The sequence below is a fragment of the Cutaneotrichosporon oleaginosum genome (assembly GCF_008065305.1).
Source record: "Cutaneotrichosporon oleaginosum strain ATCC 20508 chromosome Unknown ATCC20508_contig06, whole genome shotgun sequence".
NCBI lineage: Eukaryota > Fungi > Basidiomycota > Tremellomycetes > Trichosporonales > Trichosporonaceae > Cutaneotrichosporon > Cutaneotrichosporon oleaginosum.
Window position 1 is genome coordinate 612,849 of NW_027072175.1, and position 23,801 is coordinate 636,649.

The window sequence follows — 23,801 nt, forward strand, 5'->3', positions numbered from 1 at the left end:
AGTCTACTGGTTGGAGGTACCTTTGGGACATGAGACATGGTGGTGGTGAGGAGAGTCAGTGAGAAACGTTGCTTAAAAGCGCCGTGACATCGGCCCACTGCGCGCACATTTAGTTGACAAGCGATGCATGCGCCCCTCGTCTATCGCTTACTCGACATCATCCCCGCCCCTCCGGCGACTGTGTTTGACAGCCTCGCGATGCCGGCGTTTCCACGCCTGCGTCAACTCCAGACGCCGCCTCTTCCACCTCTCCTGTACCTCGGCGTCCGACTCAGATGCGACAAGCCGTGGAGTACGCGTGGCCTTAGGCTTGGTCGTCTCCTGCGCCTGGCCCCAATGCCTCTGGACGCCCCGTCCCTCTCCCTCTTCTGCCTCAGCCTCTCCGTTGACATCACCCTCCTCCTCAGGCGCGAGCACACTCCGCGCCTCGCCGCGGCGCCCCGGGCGCACGGGGAGGGGGAAGAAGAGAGGGATGTCTGGGCTCGCGTCGAAGGTCGAGCGCGGGGCGGCGGCGAGAGGCGCCAGCTCGGGTTCCTCCGCCGTGGGCTGCAGCACGATGGTCTCATCGATTTCGAGATCAGGGGCGACGCCGAGGAGCGAGAAGCCCCCCGATGTGGGTGCGAAGAGGTCCTTCAAACGGGCGGGGCCGGCGGGGGAGGAAGACCCGGCAGCCTCATCCGAGGAGTCAGAGTTGGCACTATCTCCTGATTCACTCGAGTCCGATGAATCGCTGGAATCCGAGGAGTCGCTAGAGTCGTCGCTATCAGAGCCATCTGAGCTGTCGTCTGAGTCCGAGTCCGAGTCCTCGCTGTCGTCTGAGTCGTCCGACTTCTCATCGTCGCTGGCAGCTCCGCCACGCAGCCGCATCACCAAGTCCTCAAGCAGGTCATTGGAGACTGTGGCAGGCTCGTCGCCCTCCTCAAGCTCGAGGTCCTGCTCCTCGAGCCAGCGCGCGCGGAGCGCGACGTCCGGCGTCTTGGGGGACGGCGCGCGAGCGCGCTCGACCGGTGCGATCTCGGTATCGCTCGAGCTCTCATAAGCCTGCGGCTTGAGGGCGCTGAAATCGTCGTCGTCACTTTCCTCTTCGTACGCTATCCACTCACGGCGCGCCTTGCGGACCGTCGGCGCCTCGCCGAGCAGCGAGGTGAGCACACTCAGCGCGGTGCCGCGCTCGCTCGCCGCCTGCGCCTTCACCTCCTCAGGCAAAGCCAAGGCGGCCTTGCGAGGCGATATCTCTGGTGTCGGCGAGCGCACAGGCCGCTCAGCCTCAACCTTCTCTCCCAGCTCAGCACGCTCGCGGGCCGCCATAACGGCGCCCTCCACCGCCTTGAGCGGCGAGATCTCGGGTGTTGGCGAGCGCTCCGCCCGGTTTTCCTCGACCTCGGCCTTGGGTGCATCAAGGCGCACCTCGTCGGCTGCTTCTTCCTGCTGCTCCGCCAAGGCCACGGCCTCTGCAACGCGCGCGGGGGATGGCGAGGGCGTAGTAGCACGAGACGACCGATCCAGCGTGTGCTTCTCTTCGTCCTTGAGCCATGCAACACGGTCGTGAACCGGGAAAGGAGGGGAGGAGGGGGCTGGGTGGGCCGGTTCCGCTTCCTCCTCGCGGGTCGGGAACAGTGGCGATGCGGAACGCTCAGCGTCGCGGGTCGGGAAGAGCGGACTGGCAGACCGCTCCTTGGACGGGAACAGAGGCGATGCCGAGCGGGTGTGGGCTGGGAAAAGAGGCGAGTCCGCCTCGATGTCGCTCTCCATCTCGGCGTCGCTGAACTCCAGCGGCCGGCGGACACGCACCTCCTCCTCCTCTCCCGCGCGGATCCACGCGCCAAGGCGCACCCGCCCGTCCTCATCCACCTCCTCGTCGCCCTCAACAAACTCCCACTGTTCCCCACGCTCCACTGGCCCAGCCATCTCCTGCTCAGTCACATGTGTCGGGCCCCAGCGACGCGTGTCGATGACACGGATACGCGCCCGCTTCGGCGGCGGCGCGCCGTCATTCTTCCGTGTAACCGAGGCGGGTGTGGGAATCGGGTGGGAAGGACGTATCGCAATGGGCCTAATGAGGTGCCCGTCCGCCTCAACCCAGAAAGTAGACGTGGCGCGGCGCGCGACCTTGTCGCGCGAGACGAGGCGCATGTCCTGCGCCTCCTTGCCCCCTACGACGGCGATCGCGCGCTTGAGGCGCCGCGAGGCGCGCCGCGCCTCCTTCTTTGGGTCGCGGGTGCGCTCCTTCTCCAACCTGGGGTCAGTGGTGCCGGGGGCAGGCTCACCGGACGTCGAAGCGGGGCTTGGCCTCGGCGAGGCGGAGCGTGGTGCCGCGCCAAGTCGCGCCAGACATGATGTTCAGGCCTGGGGTGAGCTGCGCGGCGGCGAGGCTTACATTTCCGGAACTGGGCAGGCGTAGTCTCCAGCGTGAGATACGCAAAGGGGCGGGGATCGCCTGGGGTCAGCTTCTTCCCGTTGGCACTCACCGAGGGCGTTCAGCCCTATCTCCTCCACGGCCGTGACGGTGCCAAAGCTTCGGAAGCGGTCGCGGAGGTGCTCGGCCGTTATAGTGGGAATGAGGCCGCCGACGTGGATGCGCTTCGTGATGGTCTCGCCCATGGTGAGCTGGTGAGATGGGCGATACTGGCGCAGATGACGATATTTGTGCGTCTGCAGCAGCAACTCTCGAAATCCTCTTGACCTCCACTGCCGACTTTGGGTCACGTGACACTGTACGCGGTCCGTGCCTGAAATTGTTATTGTCGCGGTGTAATGAGCGCGACGCGTCGGTTGTTGGCCGTTGATGGTGCGGTATTCGCGACCACTCTCTTCATCTCGCTCAGCATGCCCAATGTCGCCGCAACAGACCTCCATCGCGCGTTCAACCAGATGCTGCTCTCGCGCCGCGCGATGACCGACGATCGGTTGCTCGAGATGTACCGGCGCACCATCAAGGCTGTCCAGGGTGAGTCTCCTCCCCTCCCTTCTCTCCCCGCCTTCCTCCGGGCTTGCTGACACCAGCCTCTGACCAAGACTTCCAGCCGACGCACCGTAGTAACGAGCAGGGCTTGAACGCCTTTCTCGAGGAGCTCACGTCGCTGCTCGAGCCGCTGGGCCTCGGGCTGAAGCGGGGCGCGGACGAAACCTCGGGCCGGAAGTGGACGGCGCTCGTGAACACGGAGGGCGCCGGCGAGATCGCGCAGCAGGCGACGGACTTGTCCCCACTCGAAATCAGTTATGTGCGCGCCGTGATCGAGGCGATCGTCGAGAGCTACCCAGCCAATAGTGTGGGGTCGCGGCACGCCGTCGGCCTCGTGAAAGACCTGAACGGGCAGATGACGCAGAGCGCCGCGCAGGCGCTGCTCAAGGCACTCGTGGCGCGCGGGTGGCTCGCCACCTCAGAGTATGTTCTTCCATGTTGGCGCTGACCCCAGACGAGGGCGGTACTCGCTCGCGCCGCGCGCTATGCTCGAACTCGCTGATTACCTCCGCGGCGAGTACGACGACTATGTGCGCGTGTGCCGCCGCTGCAACCGCATTGTCATGACGGTGAGAGAAGGAATGATGGAAGCTGATGGCAGGGCGTCGCATGTGCGCACCAGGCGTGCGAGGCACACTACCACGGCTACTGCTACGACATGGTGCTGGAGCGACGCACGGCTTGCCTCGAGTGCAAGACGAGCTTTGAAGAAGTGCGTCCGACGCCGATTGGTGAGAAGGCGGTCAGCCGCGTGCAGGACGACTTCGCTCGGGCGGCGAAGCGGCGCAGGAGTCAGCGTGGGAACGAGGACGACGAGGTGGATGACAGCCAGCCTGGTATGTCGCAGGAGCAACGAGCCGTCGCGGAGGAAGACGAGGTCGAGAGCGAGGAGGAGCGCCGTCCAGTGAGCTGACTGGTGGAAGCGTGCACTGACGCAGTCTCGATCACAGGGCCGCACCCAGCAACGTGGAGCGGAGACGATTATACCCGACTCGTTCGTCGATCCCGACGAAGAGGATCTCGACTCTCAGCCTGGGCCATCGCGTCGCCGATTCCGGTAGAATTACTAATGCCGCAGCGTGATGTCCCCATCATACCATCACTGCCTCATCCCCTCGCACCTGTATTACACGGAGAGCTATGCATGTCAATACTACAAGCGGCGTCCTGCATCGGGCGTAATCTACATGCCTGGGGCATTGCGCTGAGCGGAAAGTGGTGGATGTGTGAATGGTTATGTCTCACAAGGCTAGGGATACGTCTGAGAAGCGGACACACATGATGATGATGTTTTTGCTTGTTTCTTCTTTGGCTGCTGATTGACTTCTTTCTCGCTTCCCCGATCATCTCATCTTAGATCGTCTTTGCTACTCCTCGAAGCGTGCCTTCTTACGGTGGACAACACGCTTACGGCCGGGCAGGCCGCTCAGCCCGATCTGCTTGTACACGACGCCGTCCTCGGTGTCCTCGGTGTGTGTGGAAATCGAGTCCCGACGAGGACGGGGGCCGCCGCGCGCACGCTGTCTGCCGCGCGGCGGCGTATCAGAGCGCGTACGTTCAATGCGGCGCGGGCGAGGCGTCTCATCCCGTGAGAGGCGGTACGCGCGCCCGAGCGGAGTCTCGTTCGAGTGGCGCCGGTACTTTGCGGTGGCGAGGGGTGGTACGGTGCTGGGGTGGTGGTGGTGGTTGGCGAAATATGGGCCGGAGGCCGGCGTGGCGGGTGTTTTGGGAGTGGTGGGGGTGAGTGCGATGTGGGAGGTATTGGCCGAAGTGACAGCGGACGTGTCCTCGCTGTCGGCAGGGGTGACAACGACGCCGGGGAAGCGGAGGGAGGTGGGCGAGTCAATGGAGGGACGGCTGCGCCGGCTGTCAATCGAGTAGCGGCTGTCGGTGCGCATGAGTGGAGAGGTGGGGCGCGACGACTCGTCCGTGTCGTCTCCCCGAATGTTGAAGAGCATCTCGGCGACGTGTCGGCGCACGCTCTCGAGGGGCACAGCCGGCACCTGGACGGTGAGGCCATTGAGGGGCCGCACTGGCCGGCGCATCTTGGGCGCCGCAGGCGGAGCACCGACGGGGAAGCCGATCCCGAGACCGGGATATCCGGATTCGGTGGTGGGCGTTGGAGGTACAAACGTCCCAAAGGTGCCATAGCTCAGGTGTGTAGGTGAGCGTGGGTCCACGCGGCCTTGCAAGGGTGTGGCATGGGCCTCGTCCGAAACGGGATGTGAGGGTGATGGGACGCAAAGGGGGGAGGTCTCGGTGATATCGGGGCTGCGGGGTGTTGGAGGCACCGAGTGATGAGCCACGAGGCCGACCTTGAGCATGCGACTGATGTCAGCTTGAATCTCGAGAGATATGTGGGATCAGTCTCACCTGCCGTAGGCGCTAGTAATCTTGTTCCTAGCGGCATTGGTCTTGTCTCGACTTTCGGCCTCGATGCGTTGGCGCTCCTTGCGCTCCTTGTGCCGGGCATCGGCCTGCTCGATGATGGAGGGTGCCGAACTGATGCTCGCCGCGTCGTGGTGCAGCTGCCCCGTGCCATAAGGCGGGGGCTGTGCTGGTGCGAGCAAACTGTAGAGGTACTCGATTGGGCGAGTGCGAAACTGCGGCTGGGTCGAGATCGGGGGTGAGAGGAAGGGACCTGACGATGGTGAGCACTCGAGGATGCCCTGCTTCTCCTGCTGGTCAGCATTGTACTTGTTCTGAGTCCTAAAAAGGTTGTTGAACCTCTCGGAGATAGCTGAGACGCGCGGAACACTTACAGGATTTGACTGCCAGAGGTCGCAGAGACATGCGAGCCAGCTCGGCCAAGTCATGGTAAGGAGTGTGGGGGAGGAGGAGGAGGGGAAGGGAGGAATGCGCCGCTGCGCGGCGCCTTTAAATGAGTGGCAAGCTGGCGCCGCGCTGCGGCGTGTGTGAGCTTTTTAAGATGAGGGACAATGGAGAAGAAGGAAAGTTTGATGGCGAGAGTCGACGTCAAGTCGACGGTGGGGAGGGTCCAAGAAGAGGGGAGGATGGAGGGAGGGAGGCGCGGTGGGGGCGAGGCTGAGGGGGGGAGGAGAGGGGGGAGGGATGGTGGTGCGTCAGGGGCTTGGGGGGGAGGGGGGGGAGGAAGATGGCGTGGAAGGGCGCAGAGTGCTCGGAGGGGACGCTGTGCTCGACTTGCTCGGCTTGAGCAGCATGAGCGATGAGCGATACGCAGCAGGCAGCACGCAAGAGATGCTGCAGATTGGACAGAAGGGCGTGCGCAACTCTCTCAGTTCAAGTCGCGCAAGCTGGATAAGTGGCACGGTGGAGTGGCGCTTGACTTGTGGCCCACATCTGGGCCCTGGTGGATGTCGCTGTTGCATCTGTGCTCGTCGCCGCCAATGGCCGCGAGTGGGCCGAGAGAGCCGAGAGAGCGAGTGGGAAGCCGTTCAAGGTGGTGGGATGGGAAGCCATCCAGCGGCCAGCCAGCAGCCAGGGATCGTCTCCGCACAGACTCTCAGGTATAGGACACAGGATGGTTGAATCGTAACGCACAGGCCACTCATTGACGCCATTGTCGTCGTCGTCGTCCTCCTCCTCCTCCTCATCGTCGTCGTTTCTCTCTCTTTCTCTCTTTCTCTCTCACTCTTTCTCTCTCCCACTCGTCCTCCTTCTCCCTCCCACTGCTCAGCATCCTCAGCTTCCACGCACCACATTTCAGATGAGCAGAGTTTTAGTGACAGTGCGATAGCGTGACGGGGTCCACTCATCCTCACGCGGACGCTAGTCGTAAGCGTTACTCACTCGCCCTCCACGGATGCAGATGTCCACAACGACGACCAAGGGCATTGTTGCAAACCGAGGGCACGAAGAGAAGCATCGACGCCTCCGCTCGACGCCGGGATGCCAAGCAACTCCCTTCTCGTCCCTCTCCGGCGCCCCTTCCGCACGCCACAATGCCACCACCCCGCGCACCCCACCACCCCTCCACACGCCACCGAGCGCCACATCGGCACTTCTAGCCCGCAGGCCCGCAGGCCCGTAGTCACCTCCGCACCGTCACTTCCGCCGCCTCGCCGCCTCCGGCACCGCTCCCCTGCTCTCCACGCGGATCCGCTCAACTGCATTCGGAATCCCCCTGCCTTCCTCCGCCATACGCTTGCTGCTCGCTCTTAGCGACCATGCGGGTGCCTGCGCCACCAGAAGCAAGCTTGAGGCGCCGGACCAGCTGTGCGAGGCATGCGGCAAGGGCGGCATGGGCAGGGGCGAGTGACGCGCCCCAGGAATGGGGTCGAGTGGGCAGCCGGTGGATAACGATAAGGCCGCAGTAGTCAGCTGATCTGATCGATTCGATCTCACCCGGCTCTCGGATCCTCAGAAGAGATATCTGCTTAACGTGGCATATCGCGCACCCTGGACATGGACATACATAGGCATCTGGACATCTGGAAGCTGGGAATCCAGCGGGCCTCAACCGTCTTCACCCCGATTCCGCACATCTCACGCATCTGCATTTCGCATCGCGATCATCTATCACATATCGCTCCCTCAAATCTAGATTGGCCGCGCTTCCTATGTCCCTCATAGCTCCACATCCAACATCCCACGCCCCACGCCCACCGCTCCACGCGAACCGCGCAGGAACAAGCACGGCTGACGAGGGCCAACACAATCTCACGCTCCACAATGCACCCTTGCTTCTCGGCCTGGGATGACGCGATCCGGCCGCTGTGAGCTTCAATCACGCACGGAGACTCGATCGCATCGACTCATCGGCAGCGCGCGTCGATAGCTCGATATGAGCGCAGGCGCACGTGCCGGTCACGTGATTGTACTCGTCCTGTGCGGGCTTGGTTCACCTGCGCCAATGTATGGCCTACGAATATGAAGAATACTGACTGCCCTGACACGTTCGATTGATGTGAGTGATTTAGTCATGCGGAACACGCGTGGATTGTGGCTGATGGCCAGCCGCTGGCTGACGACTTGCTGGTGCGAAAATAATTTGTTTGGTTCCTACTAATACCTCCACCAGTCCGCCACTCACACTGGCAAATGCATTCTCACTCATACACATTTTACGCAACCAGGTCTTCAGTCTCATTATATGTTACAACTTGGCCCATGCCATCTCGCTGCTGACGGTGAACGGCACCTCGGCGACCATGGTCTGTGCGTCCTGGCCGATCTTGAGGGCCCAATCGCCCACCTCTGCCTTCCACGTGTTGTCGTACTCGTCCCAGTGAGAGATGGCGTACTTGTCAAGCTGCACCTCAACCGTGGCGCTCTTGCCAGGCGCGAGGTCGTACACCTTCGCGAAGCCCTGCAGGGTGACCTCGGGATGGCGGAGGCCCGTGGGCGACTCGGGCGGCGGCGCGGTGTAAAAGTGCACGCTGTGGTCGCCCTTGACGGTGCCCGTGTTCGTGACGGTTGCGCGCGCGGTCGCGCGCCACTCGTCGCCCTTCTTCACGTCAATCGCCAGGTCCGAGTACTCGAACGTCGTGTAGCTCAGCCCGTGACCGAAGGGGAAGAGCGGCGCGATACCGCGCGCATTGTAGTGCTTGTAGCCGACCCAGATGCCCTCGTCGTAGTGCACGCGCGTGCGCGCGCTCTTGAAGTTGAGCGCGGAGGGGATGTCGCTCTCCTTGACCGGGAAGGAGAGGGGCAGGCGCCCCGACGGGTTGCGCTTGCCGTACACGACGTCGGCGATGCCGTTGCCCGCCTCGTTGCCGCCGTACCACGCCTGCATGATGCCCTTGACCTTGCTCGCCCACGGCATGCTCACCGCCGAGCCGGCTTGCACCACCACCACCGTGTTCGGGTTGGCCTCGGCTATGCGCGTGATGAGCTCATCCGAGGTGAGCGGCAGGCTGAGGGTGGGGCGGTCGTAGCCCTCGCTCTCGTAGTCGGCGTTGAGGCCGGCAACAAACACCACAGCGTCGGCCGCACGCGCAGCGGCCACAGCGTCATCCATCGCCTGCTGCGCGTCGATGAGCGGGAACGCGCCGATGCGGATACCCTTGACGATGAACGGCGTGCCGGACACAGCGCGAGACGGGGGCAGGCGCGAGTCGTGCACCACCCGCAGCGTGTACGTCTTGCCCTTCTCGACGGCGACCGAACCCTTCTCCTCGACCGTGCCGTTGCCGAAGTACTTCGAGCCCATCGTCTGCTTGGTCGCGTTGTCGATGACCAGCTCCTCGTCAATGTACAGCCATCCCTGGCCGGTGACGGAGAGGCCGAACTCGTAGCGGCCGGTGATGGGGGAGGTGAATCTCGCGCGCACCTCGGTGACGTAGTGCGCCCCGAGGCCCGGGTGCCGGAAGTCGGCGAGGAACATGTCGCTGACGTCGTGCGTGTCCGTGACGGTGGGCTGCTGCGCGACCTCCCCCTTGGCGTTCGTGGCGTAGTGCAGCAGCTCGAAGCCCCGCTTGCCGTCGAGCGTGGTGAAGCACTCGTCGAGCATCGGCAGGAACTTGGCGCCCTGCAGTCCGAGCGAGTACGAGAGGTCGACGCCGGCCGGCTTGCCGTCGTTGAGCCCCTCCCACGCATTCACCGTCCAAAGGGGTCTAAGGGCGGCGCTGCCGCCGCCCGAAATGACGCGCGTCTTGGCATTCGGGCCGATGACGGCCACACGCCCTTGGCGGATGGGAAGGACGCCGTCGTTCTTGAGCAGCACTACGCCCTCGCCCGCCAGGCGGCGGAGGATGGCCGCGTCGGACGCGCGCTCCGAGTCACTGTCGCGCGTGCGCTCGGGCATCGGCGGGCGATACACGAGCTCGGGGTTGAGCTGGGCGAGTTTCTGGCACCACGCGAGCACTTCGCGCGCACGAGCGTCGATTGTGCGCATCTCCAGCTTGTGCGACGTAAGAAGATGCTGGACCATACGAGGCTGGCGCCAGATCGTCGGGCCCGGCATCTCGAGGCTCAGCCCCGCGTTGATGCTGTCCGACACGGAGTACGTCCCGTACCAGTCGGAGACGAGGAGGCCGTCGTATCCCCACTCCTTTCTAAGGAGATCCTGCAGGAGGCGCTTGTTCTCGCTCACATGCGTCCCGTTGACCTTGTTGTACGACGTCATCATAGCCCACGGGCCCGCCTCGCGCTGCGCAATCTGGAACGGGCGCAGGTAGATTTCGCGGAGGGCGCGCTCGGCGATGATGCTGTCCTCGCCGTTACGCTCGTGCTCCTGGTCGTTGCAGACAAAGTGCTTGATGCACGCACTGACGCCCGACGTCTGCAGGCCGTTGACGTAAGCCGCCGCCAGGTGGCCCGAAAGCGTCGGGTCTTCGGAGAACGACTCGAAGGCGCGGCCGCCCAGCGGTGAGCGTTGGATGTTGATCGTCGGCGCCAGGAGGCAGACGGCGCCGCGCGCTTTGGCTTCCTCCGCCAGGAGCGCGCCGGCCTTGCCTACGAGCTCCGTCGAGAATGACGAGGCCAGGCAGGTCTCAGAAGGGATCGCGCTGGCCTTGGCTGGGCGTTAGTGATGGAAGAGGCGGTGGCTTGTGATATGTGATGGGGCGAACTCGGCATTCAACAGCCGGCTAATCGCCGAACTCTTCATGTCACCATCGCATCGCACTCACTCATCTTGAAAAACGACGAGCCACGCGCGCCGTTTGGCCCATCAGTGACCTTGATACTTGGCACATTGAGGCGGGGGATTGACACGGTTCTGGCCGTCAGCGCTGTTCCCCTACCAACGCAAAACTCACTCCCACCAATTCTTGCCTGCGAGCAGGCTGATCTTCTCCTCGGTCGTGAGCTGGCAGAGGAGCTCGTCAACGTCCACTTCGAGGAAGGAGCGGTCTAGCGCCGCGTTCCCCTGTGGCTCGGCAGTCATTTCGGTCGGTGGCAGCGGTGGGGCCGAAGCAGTGCGCGCGGGCGGAAGGACGGGGGTAAGGACAGGTGAGGGAGGGATAGTCGAGGTCGGGGTGGAGGTGGAGGTTCTGGGAGCGCTTTCCTGTGTTGAGGTCGAGATGCCCATAGAAGAGTGAGATAGACGGATGTGGTCGCACGCCGCAGTTCTGGGATAGCGGCGGCAGGTGCTGGGTTAAGTACAACATGTGCAGTACTCCCGCAGCTCGTGAGGATGAAGCTGCAAGGGGGGGGACGCCGGCCCGACGTCATCCGAGGATAATCCGTAGTGTTGTTGACACGCCCCGATCCGAAGATCTGCCGATGCGCCCACCCGCAACCCGCACCCGCGCCCACTGCCTGGGTCCTCGTTTCTCGTGGGGCGACGTGACTTGACCAGCTGAGCGTGAGGAGCTCTGCGAGGGGATGGCCTATCAGTGGCTGGTCTGGTTGGCTGGAGGGTGAGATGGGAGGTGTGGTGGGAGAGCTACGCCCAAATCGGAGCGACGCATTCGGCATCGCAGCACCAGGAAACCTGAGCATTTGCGCGAAAACCTCGGGATACGTCACGTTTAGCAGGCGGGCACCGTCGACAACGAAGGCGCATGGATGAACGTGGGTTGCCTACTGGAGGGCGCGGTACGTGCCCTCGCAAGGTCGCAAGCTCGCTAGCTCGTCCAGATGTTCTACGGCCGCGCTGAAACCGGGCGTAGGTTTTGCTTATGAGACATTGCAGCCTCGTCATCAACATACCGAGACGTCACAGCCGCCATCATAATAACTGCAATGCAAGGCCTGCAGCCTTGCCGACTGCACCCAGGCAGCGCTTGGACCGTATCAATTTGGACGTGGTATTCCCGATAACTTGAATATCGGATGCAGGTTCCCGAGCTTACACTACGTCACCCGACAGACACATCACCGCCTGACAACAATCTCCTCTCTAGTTCACCATCGTCATGAACTCTGATCACATTGAGGTTAGCACGAGTCAAGTCGCAGACGTGCGCGACGGATCTCTCACAAGCGTCACTACGCTTTCCTCCCCGCCCCTCCCCCACTCCTCCACCGACCCGTCCTCAACAGTGACCACGGGGCCTGCACCTCCACCTACACCTGAGTGCGAGCTGCGCAGCCGGAGCGTGAGTACCATCCTTGTAGGGCTGACAACAGCTTCTCCTCCATACCCCGAGTGGCCCGGTGCGCGTGGACCCCGTTGCTCCTGGCGACCTCGTTACTGAAACATTTCCACCACCGCCACCCTCCGATCCCGTTGAGGTCTCGCTTCACACCTCTTTGCCGTACGGCCGCGTGTTCTCGGCATTCGCAGCGACTGCTGCCGTCGGAGAAGGGGTGGAGGTCGTCGCCAAAATCGCGCATGCTTCGCCAGCCGTGCGCGAGGAGGTGGCCTGGGAGGCATGGCTCTACGTCCAGCGGCTGATTATACCCGTCGTCCCGCACTTCCATGGCCTCTTCGCTGGCGGCGGACACCTCGTGGCGCTCCTCGAGCCGGTCGGACATGAGGTCGTCGTGGGCGCTCTGTCAGTGTCCGAACAGTAAGTCCGCAACCAAAGTACGCTGAGATCAGACAAGCCATCATCGCCGCCTACGCCGCCCTACACGCCGCTGGCGTGGTGCACCGCACCTCCAAGCCCAAGCACTGGATGACATCTTCCACTGGGTTGCGGCTCATCGACTTTGGCGATAGCGCGGTGCTCGAGGCTCCCGATGTGCCTGATTGGGCGCCGCGCGGGCGCGTGCTGTCGCAGGAGTTCTTCAAAGCGCTCGCCGACGACGAGATGGTGCGTGTGCGGCACGCTCTTGGAATATGACTCAGCTCTATGATAATGCAGTTTCATGCCATTTTTGGGCTCTCCTCCTCTCTCGGACCTGAGGCTGGATGCCTACCTTGTCGACTGCTTTTGTGGAAGCTGAGGATTCTGCAAGGTGTGAAACGTCCTTACCCTCGCCCTCAAAGCGGCTCAGAACTACCTCGGCAGCATGAGGGTCTTGGAGCTCTTGCACGCGGCAAATCCCGTCTTGTGGTGCTAGCCACGCGCTGTTAGGATGTCAGGTATCCGCCAGGGTCTGGGGTGAGGTTGACAGACAGCGAGAAGTCATTCCGCAGTGACTAACCGGAGCCAGCCTCACCTTCAAGGTGACGGTAGTTCTGCATGTCTCGAATCACTTCAGCACCTTCGCCCCCGCTACACCGCCCATGAGCCGTCGCAGCGCGCTTTCAGAGGATCCAGCAGCCGATGTGGGAGACCCGGACTCATGCCAATCTCCGCCGATATATTCAAGCCTCGCAATATTATGACGCCATGATCGACGCCCTCGTCCGTGCCCACTTTCTTCTGATCTCTCACTCATCTCCATCCCTTCGCAATGGACGATCCCACAACTGGCGCACCATTCTACCCCTCCGCATCGAAGCCCGCCGGGCCCGCACTTGACGGCCTCGACGCCTCCGCCGAGATGTTCCTGAACCCCGCCGACAGCCCCAGAGTCGACGCGCCCAGAGCGGCTGACCACGACTACCAACCTCTGTGCGATAGCCTGTCGCATATCGTAGCGAGTAGCGATCCGGCGCGGTTCGCGGGCGCCCAGCCGGACCAACTAGCGCGTGAGTTATTCTCATACCTTCGATGCTGCGGCCAGCTCTTAGGCTGCGCGGAGATTGTGCTGAATGCAGCCTCCGAGATTCGCAAAGAGGCCGTCCATGCTGCCACCCCTACTATCGCCGACAAGAGCTGGCTCAAGCACTTCTTTCCCTCCGCCGAAACGGTAGACCGCCTTTTTGCTCGCGAGCACATGGGCAACTTCGTAGTCGACCGCCAGACCGGGCGCAAGGTGTTCGAGAGCATGCCTCTTTGTGCGTCCGATGCTCGAATTTGCCTAACTGAGACCAGATGTGCGCGTGGGCATGCACCTGCTCTTCGTCTCGGCAGTGCGTACTCTGTCCTTACTGCGCTCCAATTCACCCACGATCTGGTGGAGACTGACCCCAGTCTCAAGCTGTCGCATACCGTGCCGTAGAGCAGCTGCTCATCACCCAATCCTTGAAACGTGTGTTCGCGCCTTACAGAGGATGCTGACGACAGAGGGCGAGCAGTATGACGCTACGGGTCCGGGCGTGCTTCCACACATCCAGGCGTTCATTAACGCTTATGCCATTCCGCTGGATGAGCTCCTCGAACCCGACCTCACAAAGTACCCGACTTTCAACCACTTCTTCGCACGCCGGCTCAAGGCGGACGCGCGCCCAGTCGCCTGTCCCGACGACCAGAGTGTGGTAGTGTGCCCGGCAGACTGCCGACTCAGCGTGTTCGCGACGGTCGAGGCCGCCAAGACTCTCTGGTAGTCCGATTGCGCGGGTAGCAGCTGACAACAGGATCAAGGGCCGAAAGTTCACCATCTCCTGCCTCCTGTATGGCGACGACAAGGACGATCACCAGTTCGACAGTGTTGCCCGCTCGCCCGCCTCCGTAGCCGTGGCGCGGCTTGCGCCACAAGATTACCACCGTTTCCACAGCCCCGTCGACGGCGAGATTGTTTGTGTGAAAGATATCGCCGGCGAGCTATACAGTGAGTCGCGACCGTTTAGTTCTGACAGCAGCCGTCAACCCTCAAGCAGTCAACGAAGACCTGAACGTCTTCACACTGAATAAGCGCAGCGTGATGCTGATTCACGCGGACATGGGCTTGAGCGCGCGCGTGCCCATGGCCTTCGTCGCCGTAGGCGCCATGCTTGTCGGCTCGATCTGTTGGTCAAAGAAACCTGGCGACCGGGTACGCAAGGGCGAAGAGCTCGGCTGGTTCCAGTATGGCGGGAGCACGTGCATTCTCGTTGTGCCGCAGTCGTCCGGGCTCAAGTTTGACGAGGACCTGTTGCGCACGAGCCAGAAGGGGATGGAGACGCTCGTGCAGGTCGGTACAAGCATGGGGCATGTTGGGCGACCGCGGGGTGTGCAGGAAGCGGAGTGGGAAGTGTAAGCGTGTATGTAAGATCCATGAATGTTATGATGTCCGAAGCGGGGTGGTAGCTAGCAGTCGTGACAGATGCCGGCACTTTTCCACCTAATACAAGTGAGGCAAGGACTAAAACTCAGATTCAGACGTCGACACATCATTAGCATGTCTTGACAAAATCATTCCGCATCATTAACTGTCACCTTCTGGTAAGCTTTGTAAGCGACTGTGTCTTGGGGACCTCCAGAGGCCGTAGATATTGAAAGATCTGCGGGAGATTGACACGACAGCTCCGACAGATCGCAGAACCAAACAACTCCATGTGCCACCCATCAAATCTCCTTCCGCAATGTTTGAATCACGTGACCGTTTTCGTCCCACTTGCACAGTTCCGATCAAACCACCCGTCTCCTGTCCCCTCCAGCAACCATGACCCGCGGCGACCAGCGTGAGCGTGACCGCGCCAAGAACCAGGCCAAGAACGCGTGAGTCCGTCACATCCGAACACGGAATAAGCAAGCGAAGGCAGGCGGACGCCGCGAAGGCGGGTCGTCTCCTTGTATTTGCCTTCCTGCCTCCGCACCCCATGCCTCCACCACATTCACGTCGCTCACGCCAGCTCGGCCCAGAAGAAGCAGTCGGGCGATCCTACGAAGCGGAAGGAGGCTGATGCTAAGGCGCTCCAGGAGAAGATTGCTGTGAGTGAATACATGCACCGAGCGCAGTGAGCCGCTTTAAGCGTCGCGTTTGAGAGATACCGGGGTGGCTGGCGCCAACCTCTCGCGCTTCCTGTTCCACCCGAGCACAACACACGCTGACAGCAGGCCAAGCAGCTCGCCAAGGAGGCCGCCGCCAACGGCGGCGCACCTGCGCCAGTCAAGGCGAAGAAGAAGTAGGCGCTGCATCTTAGTCTAGCTCTCGTGCGCGATCGAGCGGCGACAATGCAATGCATAGATGCCAGATGCGGTCTGAGACCAGTATGTCATGCTCTACTAACTATCAAACTCGGACAGGCGTCGCGTGCATGTGCTGCGCGCCAACAACTGCATGCGCAGCGACTCGGCCGGGGGTGGCTCGCTGTGCTCACGCGTCACCGCCGAGCGCGCGGATCTCCTCTCTGACGGACGCCTCGGTCTCGACCTTCTGCATCTGCGTCTTCTCGAGCTGCTCACCCTTGGCCACGCGCGCCTTCAGGTCGTCGATCGCCTTCAGCTTCTTGGTCAGATTGCGGATCTTCTTCTGTGCGGCGTCCTCATCCTGCTTGATGTCGACCTTGGCGATCTCGGCGGCAACCTCCTCTGGCTCGGGCACCGCCTTCTTCTTGTTCTTGGGCTTCTTCTTCTTGTCCGACCCGGGACCGCCAGGCACCGACGCGCCGGGAATGGAAGCACCAGGAATGTACCGGCCGGCAGGCTTGCCACCACGGAAGATGGGCGTCGACGCACCGGAAGATGGCGCCGAGTCGTCCTCGCGCGCATACGCCAAGGAGGCGGCCGAGCCGCGCGCGCCTGGGGGACGGTAGGCGGCAACGGGCTTTGAGGGTCCCGAATCCGAGTCGACCTCGCCCTTGGGGCGGAACTGGACGACAGACGCGTTCGGCTCAGGCGCCTTGGGGATCACCGAAGGGAATTCGGGAAGAGTCTCAACGAGCGAGGGGCGGAACGTGGCGCCATACAGGTCGTCCTGCGGATGGATGTGAAGGAGTTGGCCGTTAGCCCACCAGATCTTCACACCGTTGTCGACGCGCAGGCGCGGCGAAAGAGTGGCCGTTAAGATGTAGTGACCACAAGGCGACCACTCGCAATGAGACGAGTTTGAGGCCTTAAACTCGGCCACCTTCTTGCGGGTCGAAATCTCCCACACGTCAACACCACCCGCAAGATTGCCAAAGCCTGCCGAGAGCAGGAGGCGCCCCTGCGGCTGGTACGAGACAAAGTTGCGGTGGTTGTTGCCAAAGTTGTGGATGGCCTTGGCCTTGTGGTCGTACAATTGTGTACGCGCCGGCATGTAGCCGTAGCACACGGCGAAGTCGCGGCTTGTGGGGTTCCAAGCGAAGTCGTAGATCGGGCCTTCCTTGTCGAGGTCGATCATGCCATCAAATGACCCATCCAGTGCCACGAGATAAAGGTTCGTCTCGCCATAGTACGACTTGCCTGTGTTGTCGACGTCGGTGTGCGTGAGGAACAGACACTGAGGTGAGCATCATCTCTCGAATGATTCTCACCATTGTGCCAGCGTTGTTCCACTTGACGGTGAGCTTGTCAGCCTTGTAGAAGGCCTTGCGCGCCACAGTGGGGTGGATGTCCCGGTTCTCCGTCTTGTCCGAGTCACCGTTGGCCGCGCCCTTGCCAATGAGGGAGGACACGGGATACAACGAAACGTACGCGGGCGCGCCTTTACGCTCGCCAATCCAGATGGCAACTGCTGCCTCGGGGTACTGCCGGAGAGGCTTACCGTGGGGCACGGACAGCTGGGATGGTCGCGAGATGAAAACACCGCGTACTTGACCGTCAAACTTGAGGCGCGTGGCGGGGCGGAGTGCGAGCATGGGCGAGTACACAAGGACGTCATTCCCAGTGGGACGGAACAGGTGTTCCTCGTCAGGTGTCACGATCGGCTCCCTATTGTTAGTCTTACTCCCAGAGACACGCACCAGTTGTCCCCGGTCTTGTGGTACCATCCTCCGATCTGCTCGCCGGTCTCCACACTCCACGCCTTGACGTTCTTGTACATCTCGGTTTCGGACTTGACCGGCCGCTCAAAGGTGAAGAGCGTCGAGGACGCAGGAGAGAAGGTGAGCGCGATCACGCCGGCCTGCGCGATCGTCACGGCCTTGCCCTCCAGTCCATCAGCAGCGCGACACAGCGAGACCCTGGAGGTGAGCTGTGCACACAAACAAAGGGGGGAAAACTTACGACTCCGGCAGCGCGTACGCGACATATTCACCGTTCGGCGAGTATACCACGGCGCGCGCAGCGCTGTCCGCCCTGCTCGTTAGCGCGAATTGTCCGGCGTGACATACGTCGCGATGCTGGATCCGATCTCCCATGATGGGCTGGAGACGAGACCTGTGGTCTTCTGCGAGCGGACTGAAAATCAGCGCAAGCCCCCTAGCGCATAATAGCTCGACTTACAGGCGTACTGAGCCGACATGATGCTAGTGCGATGAATGGGCGCTGGGAGAGCGTGATTGTGTATAGCCACGGTCCAAAAGTCCAGACGCTGATGCGGTCTTATCAGTCGTCATATCGGTGGAGTGGAGGTAAAGTACACGTGTAGTAGAAAATTGCGTGTCATCACAGCTCGTCAAGTGATTGCAGAAATGTTGGGCCGAGAGTCGCCGGGAACGTCTCCATTCGAGTGGCCAAGGCATCCTCCCCTCCGACTTTTGTCGTTGTCCCCACCACCGCTCTGCCTTACGGCGCCCAAACCTCCCCGACTCGCCTTCTTGTCGACCGACTGTCGCGAGACACCTGTGCATCACCCGACTCGACTTGAATCGCCCGCACTCCGCCCTCTCCCTAAAAGCAGCCCCGCCTGCCCACCCTACACCCCCCCCCCCCCCCAAATCATTCTTCCCACTAGCAGCCATGCACAACAAGGGCAACCACATCCGCCTCCTCTCGGGTGAGACTCCCGCTGAGAGACGCAGCTCACACTGCAGGCAACGCCCACCCCAAGCTCGCTAAGGCTGTGGCTGACCGGTACGTCTATCATTTTGAACAGGTGGAGCAGCGGAATTCTGCGGCGGCGAAACTCGCCAATCCCCGTATCCCAATTGTCGTCCGCTCGAGGATTGCTGCGGATGACTTTTGAGACACTGGGAAGCGGGCCGTGCGCCACAAACACAACGCAACGGAAAAGTCGGACGCGTGCTGACGCTCGTGCCATGTCGACTCACCACTTACCGTGCACACCTCCGCTCTTCTCCGATCCAGTCTCGGCATCACCCTCACGCCTTGCCATGTGTCCAAGTTCGTCTCGCTGGAGACGTCGGTCCAGATCCACCAGAGCGTGCGCGAGGAGGACGTGTTCATCCTTCAGTCGCCCTCGCCGCCCGACATCAACGACCACCTGATGGAGCTTCTCGTCATGGTGTCGGCGTGCAAGACTGCGAGCGCCAAGCGCATTACGGCCGTTATCCCTTGCTACCCGTACGCGCGCCAGGATAAGAAGAACAAGTCGCGCGCGCCCATCACCGCCAAGTGAGTGAGGCTTTCACGAGGCCGAACCATGTGACTGTAGGCGTCACTTGAGCTTGGCCAACGCCCCGCTCGCGCCCTTCTGTACCCTCGTCGGTTGGCGCTAACCGACAGGCTTGTTGCCAACCTTCTTACCGTCGCCGGCTGCGACCACGTCATCACGCTCGACCTGCACGCCTCGCAGATCCAGGGCTTCTTTGACATCCCCGTCGACAACCTCTTCTCCGAGCCCAGCATGATGCAGTACATCAAGGCCGAGATTCCGGGCTGGCGCAACGCCATCATCGTCTCCCCCGACGCTGGTGGTGCCAAGCGGTGAGTGAACCTGTGATCTGCAGATCCGTCCTGGGATCTGCAGAGGATCTACAGACCGTTGGCATTCCGAGCCCTAAGCCACAATCTAACACCAGCGCCACGGCCCTCGCCGACCAGCTCAACCTTGACTTCGCCCTCATTAACCGCAAGCGCAGGCGTGACATCAAGGACATCTCGCTTCCCACAGTCCCTCCCACACCAACTGGGTCGGACACGGCCTCGCTTGTCGGCGCCGAGGACGAGGAGGAGAACCACGCCTGGGACACCATGGAGCTCCTTGTTGGTGACGTCAAGGGTCGCGTTGCCATCCTCATCGACGACATGATTGACACTGGTCACACCGTCCGCCTCGCCGCTGGTGTGCTCCAGAAGGCCGGAGCGAGCGCCGTCTACGCCCTTATCTCGCACGGCCTCCTCTCTGAGGCGACCATGGAGAACCTTAGGGATCTGCCGCTCAAGAAGCTTGTCGTCACCAACTCGATCGACCAGACAGACCGCGTTGAGGCGTGTGGCGGCGTGCTTGACACCATTGACATCGCGCCAGTCATCGCCGAGTCGATCCGCCGGACTCACAATGGCGAGTCTATCTCGGCGCTCTTCAAGCCCGACTACTTCCGGGCCTAGATTGTGGGAAGAGCCCAGTGTACCAATATGCTTGTTGAACCATGCATCTATCAAAGCCGCTATCTTGGCGGCGTCATCCTGACTGACGGTAACTGGATTGAAGCTAACATCTAAATGTCTTCCCAAGTATCGCCTGCGAGCATTAGCAGGGAATTCTGCGGACCCACTGATGCCCAGCATCGAACGAAAGACTTGCTCGTCCCACTCCGGGGCGGAGTTCTTGAGCAGGGCCCAAAGAATCATCGTGTTCTCTGTAAAGGTGAGCTCAACCACACATATCCTTCCTACCAGTCCAGCGGCGAGCGGCTGCTTGCGCAATTGCGACGGCCTCCTTCTTGCGCGTGTAACGGACAGGGTCGACAGCGCCAAAGGCAGCGAGCTCGCTCTTGAGCCTCTCACTATCCTTGCGAATGGCCGTAAGTTCGGCCAGAAGTTTTTGGCGTTCGGGCTAGATGAGCCGAGAATCTGAGTAACTCACAGTGTCCTCGCGGCCCTTGGCGGCGGCCTTGATGGCTGCCTTGGTTGAAGCGATAGACGCCTCGACGGCATCGGCTTCTGCGTTGGCCTTGTCGAGTGCTGCTTGTTTCTGCAGTGAGTGGTGGCACGCGCCCCATCGATAGAACGAACAGTAGCGCCAGCGGTGCTAGGAAAAGCCCAGAAGTCTGTGGTCAGCTGCGCCTTACGATGGGCAAATATGTGCCGGGCACACGAGGAAGGAAGGGCTGACAGTTGCTCGTTCCGCTGAGGTTAGAAATGACTCCGAGGAGGCGCTCACATCTTGTCAGCGGATACGAGGCCGTCCGAAACGAGCTCGTCGAGGATTTCCTTGACGCTCTGTTGGACTAAGAGTGAGATTTCCTGTCCCCTTCCCCCATGACTTTGGTCCGACGTACCGATGCCCTTCTGCTCTGTTGTTAGCGCGGAGAAGTGAGCACCCACTAGGCGCAACCTTCTCGAGCTCCTTGAGAGTGAAGAACTCAGCCTGAAGTTAGGTGTCGAGCAACGTTGGGACGGCGAGGAAGGTCCATACACTTTCGTGGAACAGGTCGACGACTGCTATCAGTTCACAGAGAGCCAGCTTGCTCACGTCGAGTGCGTTTCTCCTCGCGAGACAGGCCGCGCTTGGACATAGTGCGTCAGGACCGAACCACTGGTCACTGATCTGTCTGGAAGGTGAGGGTGAAAGGTGAGGAGAGGAACGGGTGGTGACGAGAGTGAAGACGGCGAGTCAGAACGGTGAGTAAGAACGGTCTGAATGAGTGAGAGGATGAGTTGGAGACGAGCAAGTGTTATAGCAGATGTGAGAAAACGAAGTGGAGGAGAGATGGAGGTATCAAGAGATGAAGAGATGAGAAGAGAAGGGGGGAAAAATGCAGTAGCTATATCGCAGGCTCGGAGGGCGATGAACGAGGAAGGTGGTTTCCTCGCCTGGGCGATCCGGTGATCCATCATCCCGTCAACCTTCCTCGACACCGGGCATACCAAGAACGGAACTGTACATCACCCGATCCACTACAGACTTGCCATTCATCCCCGCTGTTCACCAGCTCGCCGCGCGCGCAAAGCCGCTAAAGAGAAGGGCGAGACCCCAGGCTCCCGGATCGGGGACAGCCTCCTTCTTGAGAGCGTCCTGGTCGACATATGCGGCACGGCCCGCGGCAGCCTGAAGATTGGCGGTCTCCTCAGCTGCAGCCTTTGCCTGCTCGGCCGCCTTTGCGAGCCCCGACTTGGGTAGAGCGTCGACGAACGCGACGAGCGGGTCCATAAGCGTACGTGAGGGCGGACGCGCACGTGTGTAGCCGTTCAGCGCCTCCAACGCAGACTTGGATGCCTTGGCCCAGGTGTCCGCCGTCACCTCGCCCTTGGGAGCGGACGCGAGCGCCTTGGCGAGCGCCGAGAAGAAGATAGCGTACAGCGCACCGGACGTGCCACCCATGTCGTTCTCGACAATCTCAGAGACAGCGCGGATAGAGTTGACAACGTCCTTGGGCGTGATCTTGCCCGCGTCGATTGCTGCTAGAATTGCCTCACCGCCCGCCTTGAGCGTGAGGCCGCAGTCGCCATCGCCTGCGATCACATCGTACCGCGTGATATCCGGCTCGGCGGCGATAACATCCTCGCAGCCCGCGCGAATGGCCTTGATGAACACGTCCGAGGCCGTGAGACCCGACGACTCTGCCTTTTCGGTCTTGCCCGCAGACGCTGGTGTGGGCTCTGGGTTGAGCACAGGTTTGGTGGCCGGGCGCCAACCGGGCGCGGAGGAAGGAGCGTCAATGCCGGCAAGGATAGTGTCGACGTCGGTCTCAGGAAGACGGAGCGCCGTGACGCTGAAGCCGGGCATGTCGAGAGAGCTCATGAACGTGCCGACGAAGAGGCGGACAACCTCGATCTTCCGCTTGTCCAACGCAGCGAGAACGTGCGGAACGAGCCCCACAAGCTCAAGCTCACTCAGGCCGCCGAGGTTGTTAAGCATGACAACAGCCTTGTCCCCACCCTTCCACGGAACAAACGACCGCTCGGGGTCGCTCGTGCTTGTGATCATCTCGACCATGTGCTCGACGAGTTTGGCCTTGCTTGTCTGCGTGGTCTTGCTAACGCCCGGCTCGTTGTGGATCCCCATCCCGATCTCAATCTCGCCGTCCTTAAGCGTCGCCTCGCCCTTGGCAGTCCCGGGTACGTGACAGTGAGCGAAGGACGAGCCAATCGTGCCGCAGTTCTCGGCGACGAGCTCCGCAATCCGTTTGACCTCAGCAAGGTCGGCGCCCTGCGCCGCAAGGTGGCCTGCAACCTTGTACACAAGTGTCGTGCCAGCCAACCCACGGCGACCAACAATCTTCCCCTGGGTTTTGCCCACCGCAACGTCATCGCCGACGATGAGGAACTCGACGTTCTGCTGAGCGCTCTCGCCAGCCATACCGAAGTGCAGAACATCGCCAGTATACCGCTTCACGATGACGAGGGTCCCCTTGTCATTCTTGACGATGTCGAGAGCGCGCCTAACCTGCGCCGTGTTGGGAGATGCGAATATGTTGCCGCCGACCGCCGCAGTGAGCGAGTTCGAGCCTACGAACCCGGCGTGTGCAGGCTCATGACCCGACCCACCGCCCGAGATAAGCGCGACCTTCGATCGGTCCGGGTTGCGAACGTGTAGAACTGGGGGTTAGCAGTGTCATAGCCGAGGCACATGACTTCCTGTCAAATGCCCGGAGAGGTCTGTCTCACCCCTCCCGGCGACCATTCAGTCCCCCATGTGATTCCTTCAAGCTCTCAGAGCCCACCTAGAGCTCACAAAATCTCCTCTCAACTCCCAACCACTTCCCCACCGAACTCCTCGCCGCACTCACCGCGATACTGCTCGTCGACCGACACATCCTTGCTCAAGCACATAAGTCCCCGGAGGTAGTCGAGGGGAAGCTGACTCGGCTCATCGGCGAAGTGAGACGTGGACATTTTGGTCGGGTATGCACAAAATGCGTGGGGGATGGAGTGAATGCAAGAGCGTAGGGCTAGGCAGTCGAAGTGTGGGACGACGAACCCAGGTACGTCACAGACACCAGCGGCACAAGTCCGCCGACTGCCGTAACCGCGAATTGCCGGGGTGAACTCCGATCATTAAGTTCATGGTAAGCCGGCAGTTGCCTTGCCATTTCTGTCTGCTGGGGGACGCGACGGATTACTATGCGCGTCCCCCATGGCCACGGGCAACCAAGAGTACTTCACGGCAGCCGATGAGCGGCCGCATTGGCGGGTAGGCTGGACGAGGGCATCTCCGTTGCGACGGAGCTCACGCATATCTCCGCGCAGCTGTATCTCAAACTGATTCAGCGACGGGACGTAGTGGTATTGAAACGAAAGTCAGATGCTCGAGCGCTCAACTTAATGAGTGGGTTTGAACAGCAGAT

The 23,801-nt window shown here is 61.5% G+C and overlaps 11 protein-coding genes across 11 annotated transcripts; 5 read left to right on the forward strand and 6 right to left on the reverse strand.

Annotated features, from left to right (window-relative positions):
• Window positions 1-147: 147 nt before the first annotated feature.
• COLE_06672 (uncharacterized protein) lies at window positions 148-2,601 on the reverse strand (the record flags this gene model as incomplete). The annotated part of the gene is made up of 4 exons (XM_018422806.2): window positions 148-2,236; window positions 2,268-2,346; window positions 2,378-2,437; window positions 2,469-2,601. 4 exons carry the CDS (start codon window positions 2,599-2,601, stop codon window positions 148-150), a joined length of 2,361 nt encoding a protein of 786 aa, XP_018279926.1.
• A 225-nt stretch (window positions 2,602-2,826) lies between these two features.
• On the forward strand, window positions 2,827-4,023 carry COLE_06673 (uncharacterized protein; the record flags this gene model as incomplete). The annotated part of the gene is made up of 5 exons (XM_018422805.2): window positions 2,827-2,947; window positions 3,004-3,385; window positions 3,417-3,531; window positions 3,564-3,866; window positions 3,901-4,023. The coding sequence occupies 5 exons, from the start codon at window positions 2,827-2,829 to the stop codon at window positions 4,021-4,023; spliced, it is 1,044 nt and encodes a 347-aa protein (XP_018279925.1).
• A 306-nt stretch (window positions 4,024-4,329) lies between these two features.
• Window positions 4,330-5,778, reverse strand: COLE_06674 (uncharacterized protein; the record flags this gene model as incomplete). Its single annotated transcript, XM_018422804.2, has 3 exons — window positions 4,330-5,290; window positions 5,336-5,640; window positions 5,725-5,778. 3 exons carry the CDS (start codon window positions 5,776-5,778, stop codon window positions 4,330-4,332), a joined length of 1,320 nt encoding a protein of 439 aa, XP_018279924.1.
• Window positions 5,779-8,039: 2,261 nt separating this feature from the next.
• On the reverse strand, window positions 8,040-10,772 carry COLE_06675 (uncharacterized protein; the record flags this gene model as incomplete). Its single annotated transcript, XM_018424783.1, has 3 exons — window positions 8,040-10,402; window positions 10,516-10,604; window positions 10,645-10,772. The coding sequence occupies 3 exons, from the start codon at window positions 10,770-10,772 to the stop codon at window positions 8,040-8,042; spliced, it is 2,580 nt and encodes an 859-aa protein (XP_018279923.1).
• Window positions 10,773-11,745: 973 nt separating this feature from the next.
• On the forward strand, window positions 11,746-12,346 carry COLE_06676 (uncharacterized protein; the record flags this gene model as incomplete). The annotated part of the gene is made up of 2 exons (XM_018422803.2): window positions 11,746-11,928; window positions 11,960-12,346. 2 exons carry the CDS (start codon window positions 11,746-11,748, stop codon window positions 12,344-12,346), a joined length of 570 nt encoding a protein of 189 aa, XP_018279922.1.
• An 828-nt stretch (window positions 12,347-13,174) lies between these two features.
• COLE_06677 (uncharacterized protein) lies at window positions 13,175-14,782 on the forward strand (the record flags this gene model as incomplete). Its single annotated transcript, XM_018422802.2, has 7 exons — window positions 13,175-13,412; window positions 13,482-13,661; window positions 13,699-13,736; window positions 13,798-13,855; window positions 13,891-14,146; window positions 14,181-14,374; window positions 14,406-14,782. The coding sequence occupies 7 exons, from the start codon at window positions 13,175-13,177 to the stop codon at window positions 14,780-14,782; spliced, it is 1,341 nt and encodes a 446-aa protein (XP_018279921.1).
• A 405-nt stretch (window positions 14,783-15,187) lies between these two features.
• Window positions 15,188-15,654, forward strand: COLE_06678 (uncharacterized protein; the record flags this gene model as incomplete). Its single annotated transcript, XM_018427232.2, has 3 exons — window positions 15,188-15,243; window positions 15,378-15,456; window positions 15,589-15,654. 3 exons carry the CDS (start codon window positions 15,188-15,190, stop codon window positions 15,652-15,654), a joined length of 201 nt encoding a protein of 66 aa, XP_018279920.1.
• A 187-nt stretch (window positions 15,655-15,841) lies between these two features.
• On the reverse strand, window positions 15,842-17,911 carry COLE_06679 (uncharacterized protein; the record flags this gene model as incomplete). The annotated part of the gene is made up of 6 exons (XM_018422801.2): window positions 15,842-16,948; window positions 16,983-17,379; window positions 17,412-17,630; window positions 17,674-17,745; window positions 17,781-17,847; window positions 17,893-17,911. 6 exons carry the CDS (start codon window positions 17,909-17,911, stop codon window positions 15,842-15,844), a joined length of 1,881 nt encoding a protein of 626 aa, XP_018279919.1.
• Window positions 17,912-18,348: 437 nt separating this feature from the next.
• Window positions 18,349-19,899, forward strand: COLE_06680 (uncharacterized protein; the record flags this gene model as incomplete). Its single annotated transcript, XM_018422800.2, has 5 exons — window positions 18,349-18,385; window positions 18,423-18,462; window positions 18,697-18,963; window positions 19,075-19,275; window positions 19,371-19,899. The coding sequence occupies 5 exons, from the start codon at window positions 18,349-18,351 to the stop codon at window positions 19,897-19,899; spliced, it is 1,074 nt and encodes a 357-aa protein (XP_018279918.1).
• Window positions 19,900-20,009: 110 nt separating this feature from the next.
• COLE_06681 (uncharacterized protein) lies at window positions 20,010-21,029 on the reverse strand (the record flags this gene model as incomplete). The annotated part of the gene is made up of 10 exons (XM_065626494.1): window positions 20,010-20,032; window positions 20,067-20,150; window positions 20,188-20,347; window positions 20,378-20,485; window positions 20,527-20,561; window positions 20,609-20,640; window positions 20,675-20,735; window positions 20,818-20,881; window positions 20,930-20,952; window positions 20,987-21,029. The coding sequence occupies 10 exons, from the start codon at window positions 21,027-21,029 to the stop codon at window positions 20,010-20,012; spliced, it is 633 nt and encodes a 210-aa protein (XP_065482188.1).
• A 410-nt stretch (window positions 21,030-21,439) lies between these two features.
• Window positions 21,440-23,349, reverse strand: COLE_06682 (uncharacterized protein; the record flags this gene model as incomplete). The annotated part of the gene is made up of 2 exons (XM_018422799.2): window positions 21,440-23,052; window positions 23,244-23,349. The coding sequence occupies 2 exons, from the start codon at window positions 23,347-23,349 to the stop codon at window positions 21,440-21,442; spliced, it is 1,719 nt and encodes a 572-aa protein (XP_018279916.1).
• Between the last annotated feature and the right edge of the window lie 452 nt (window positions 23,350-23,801).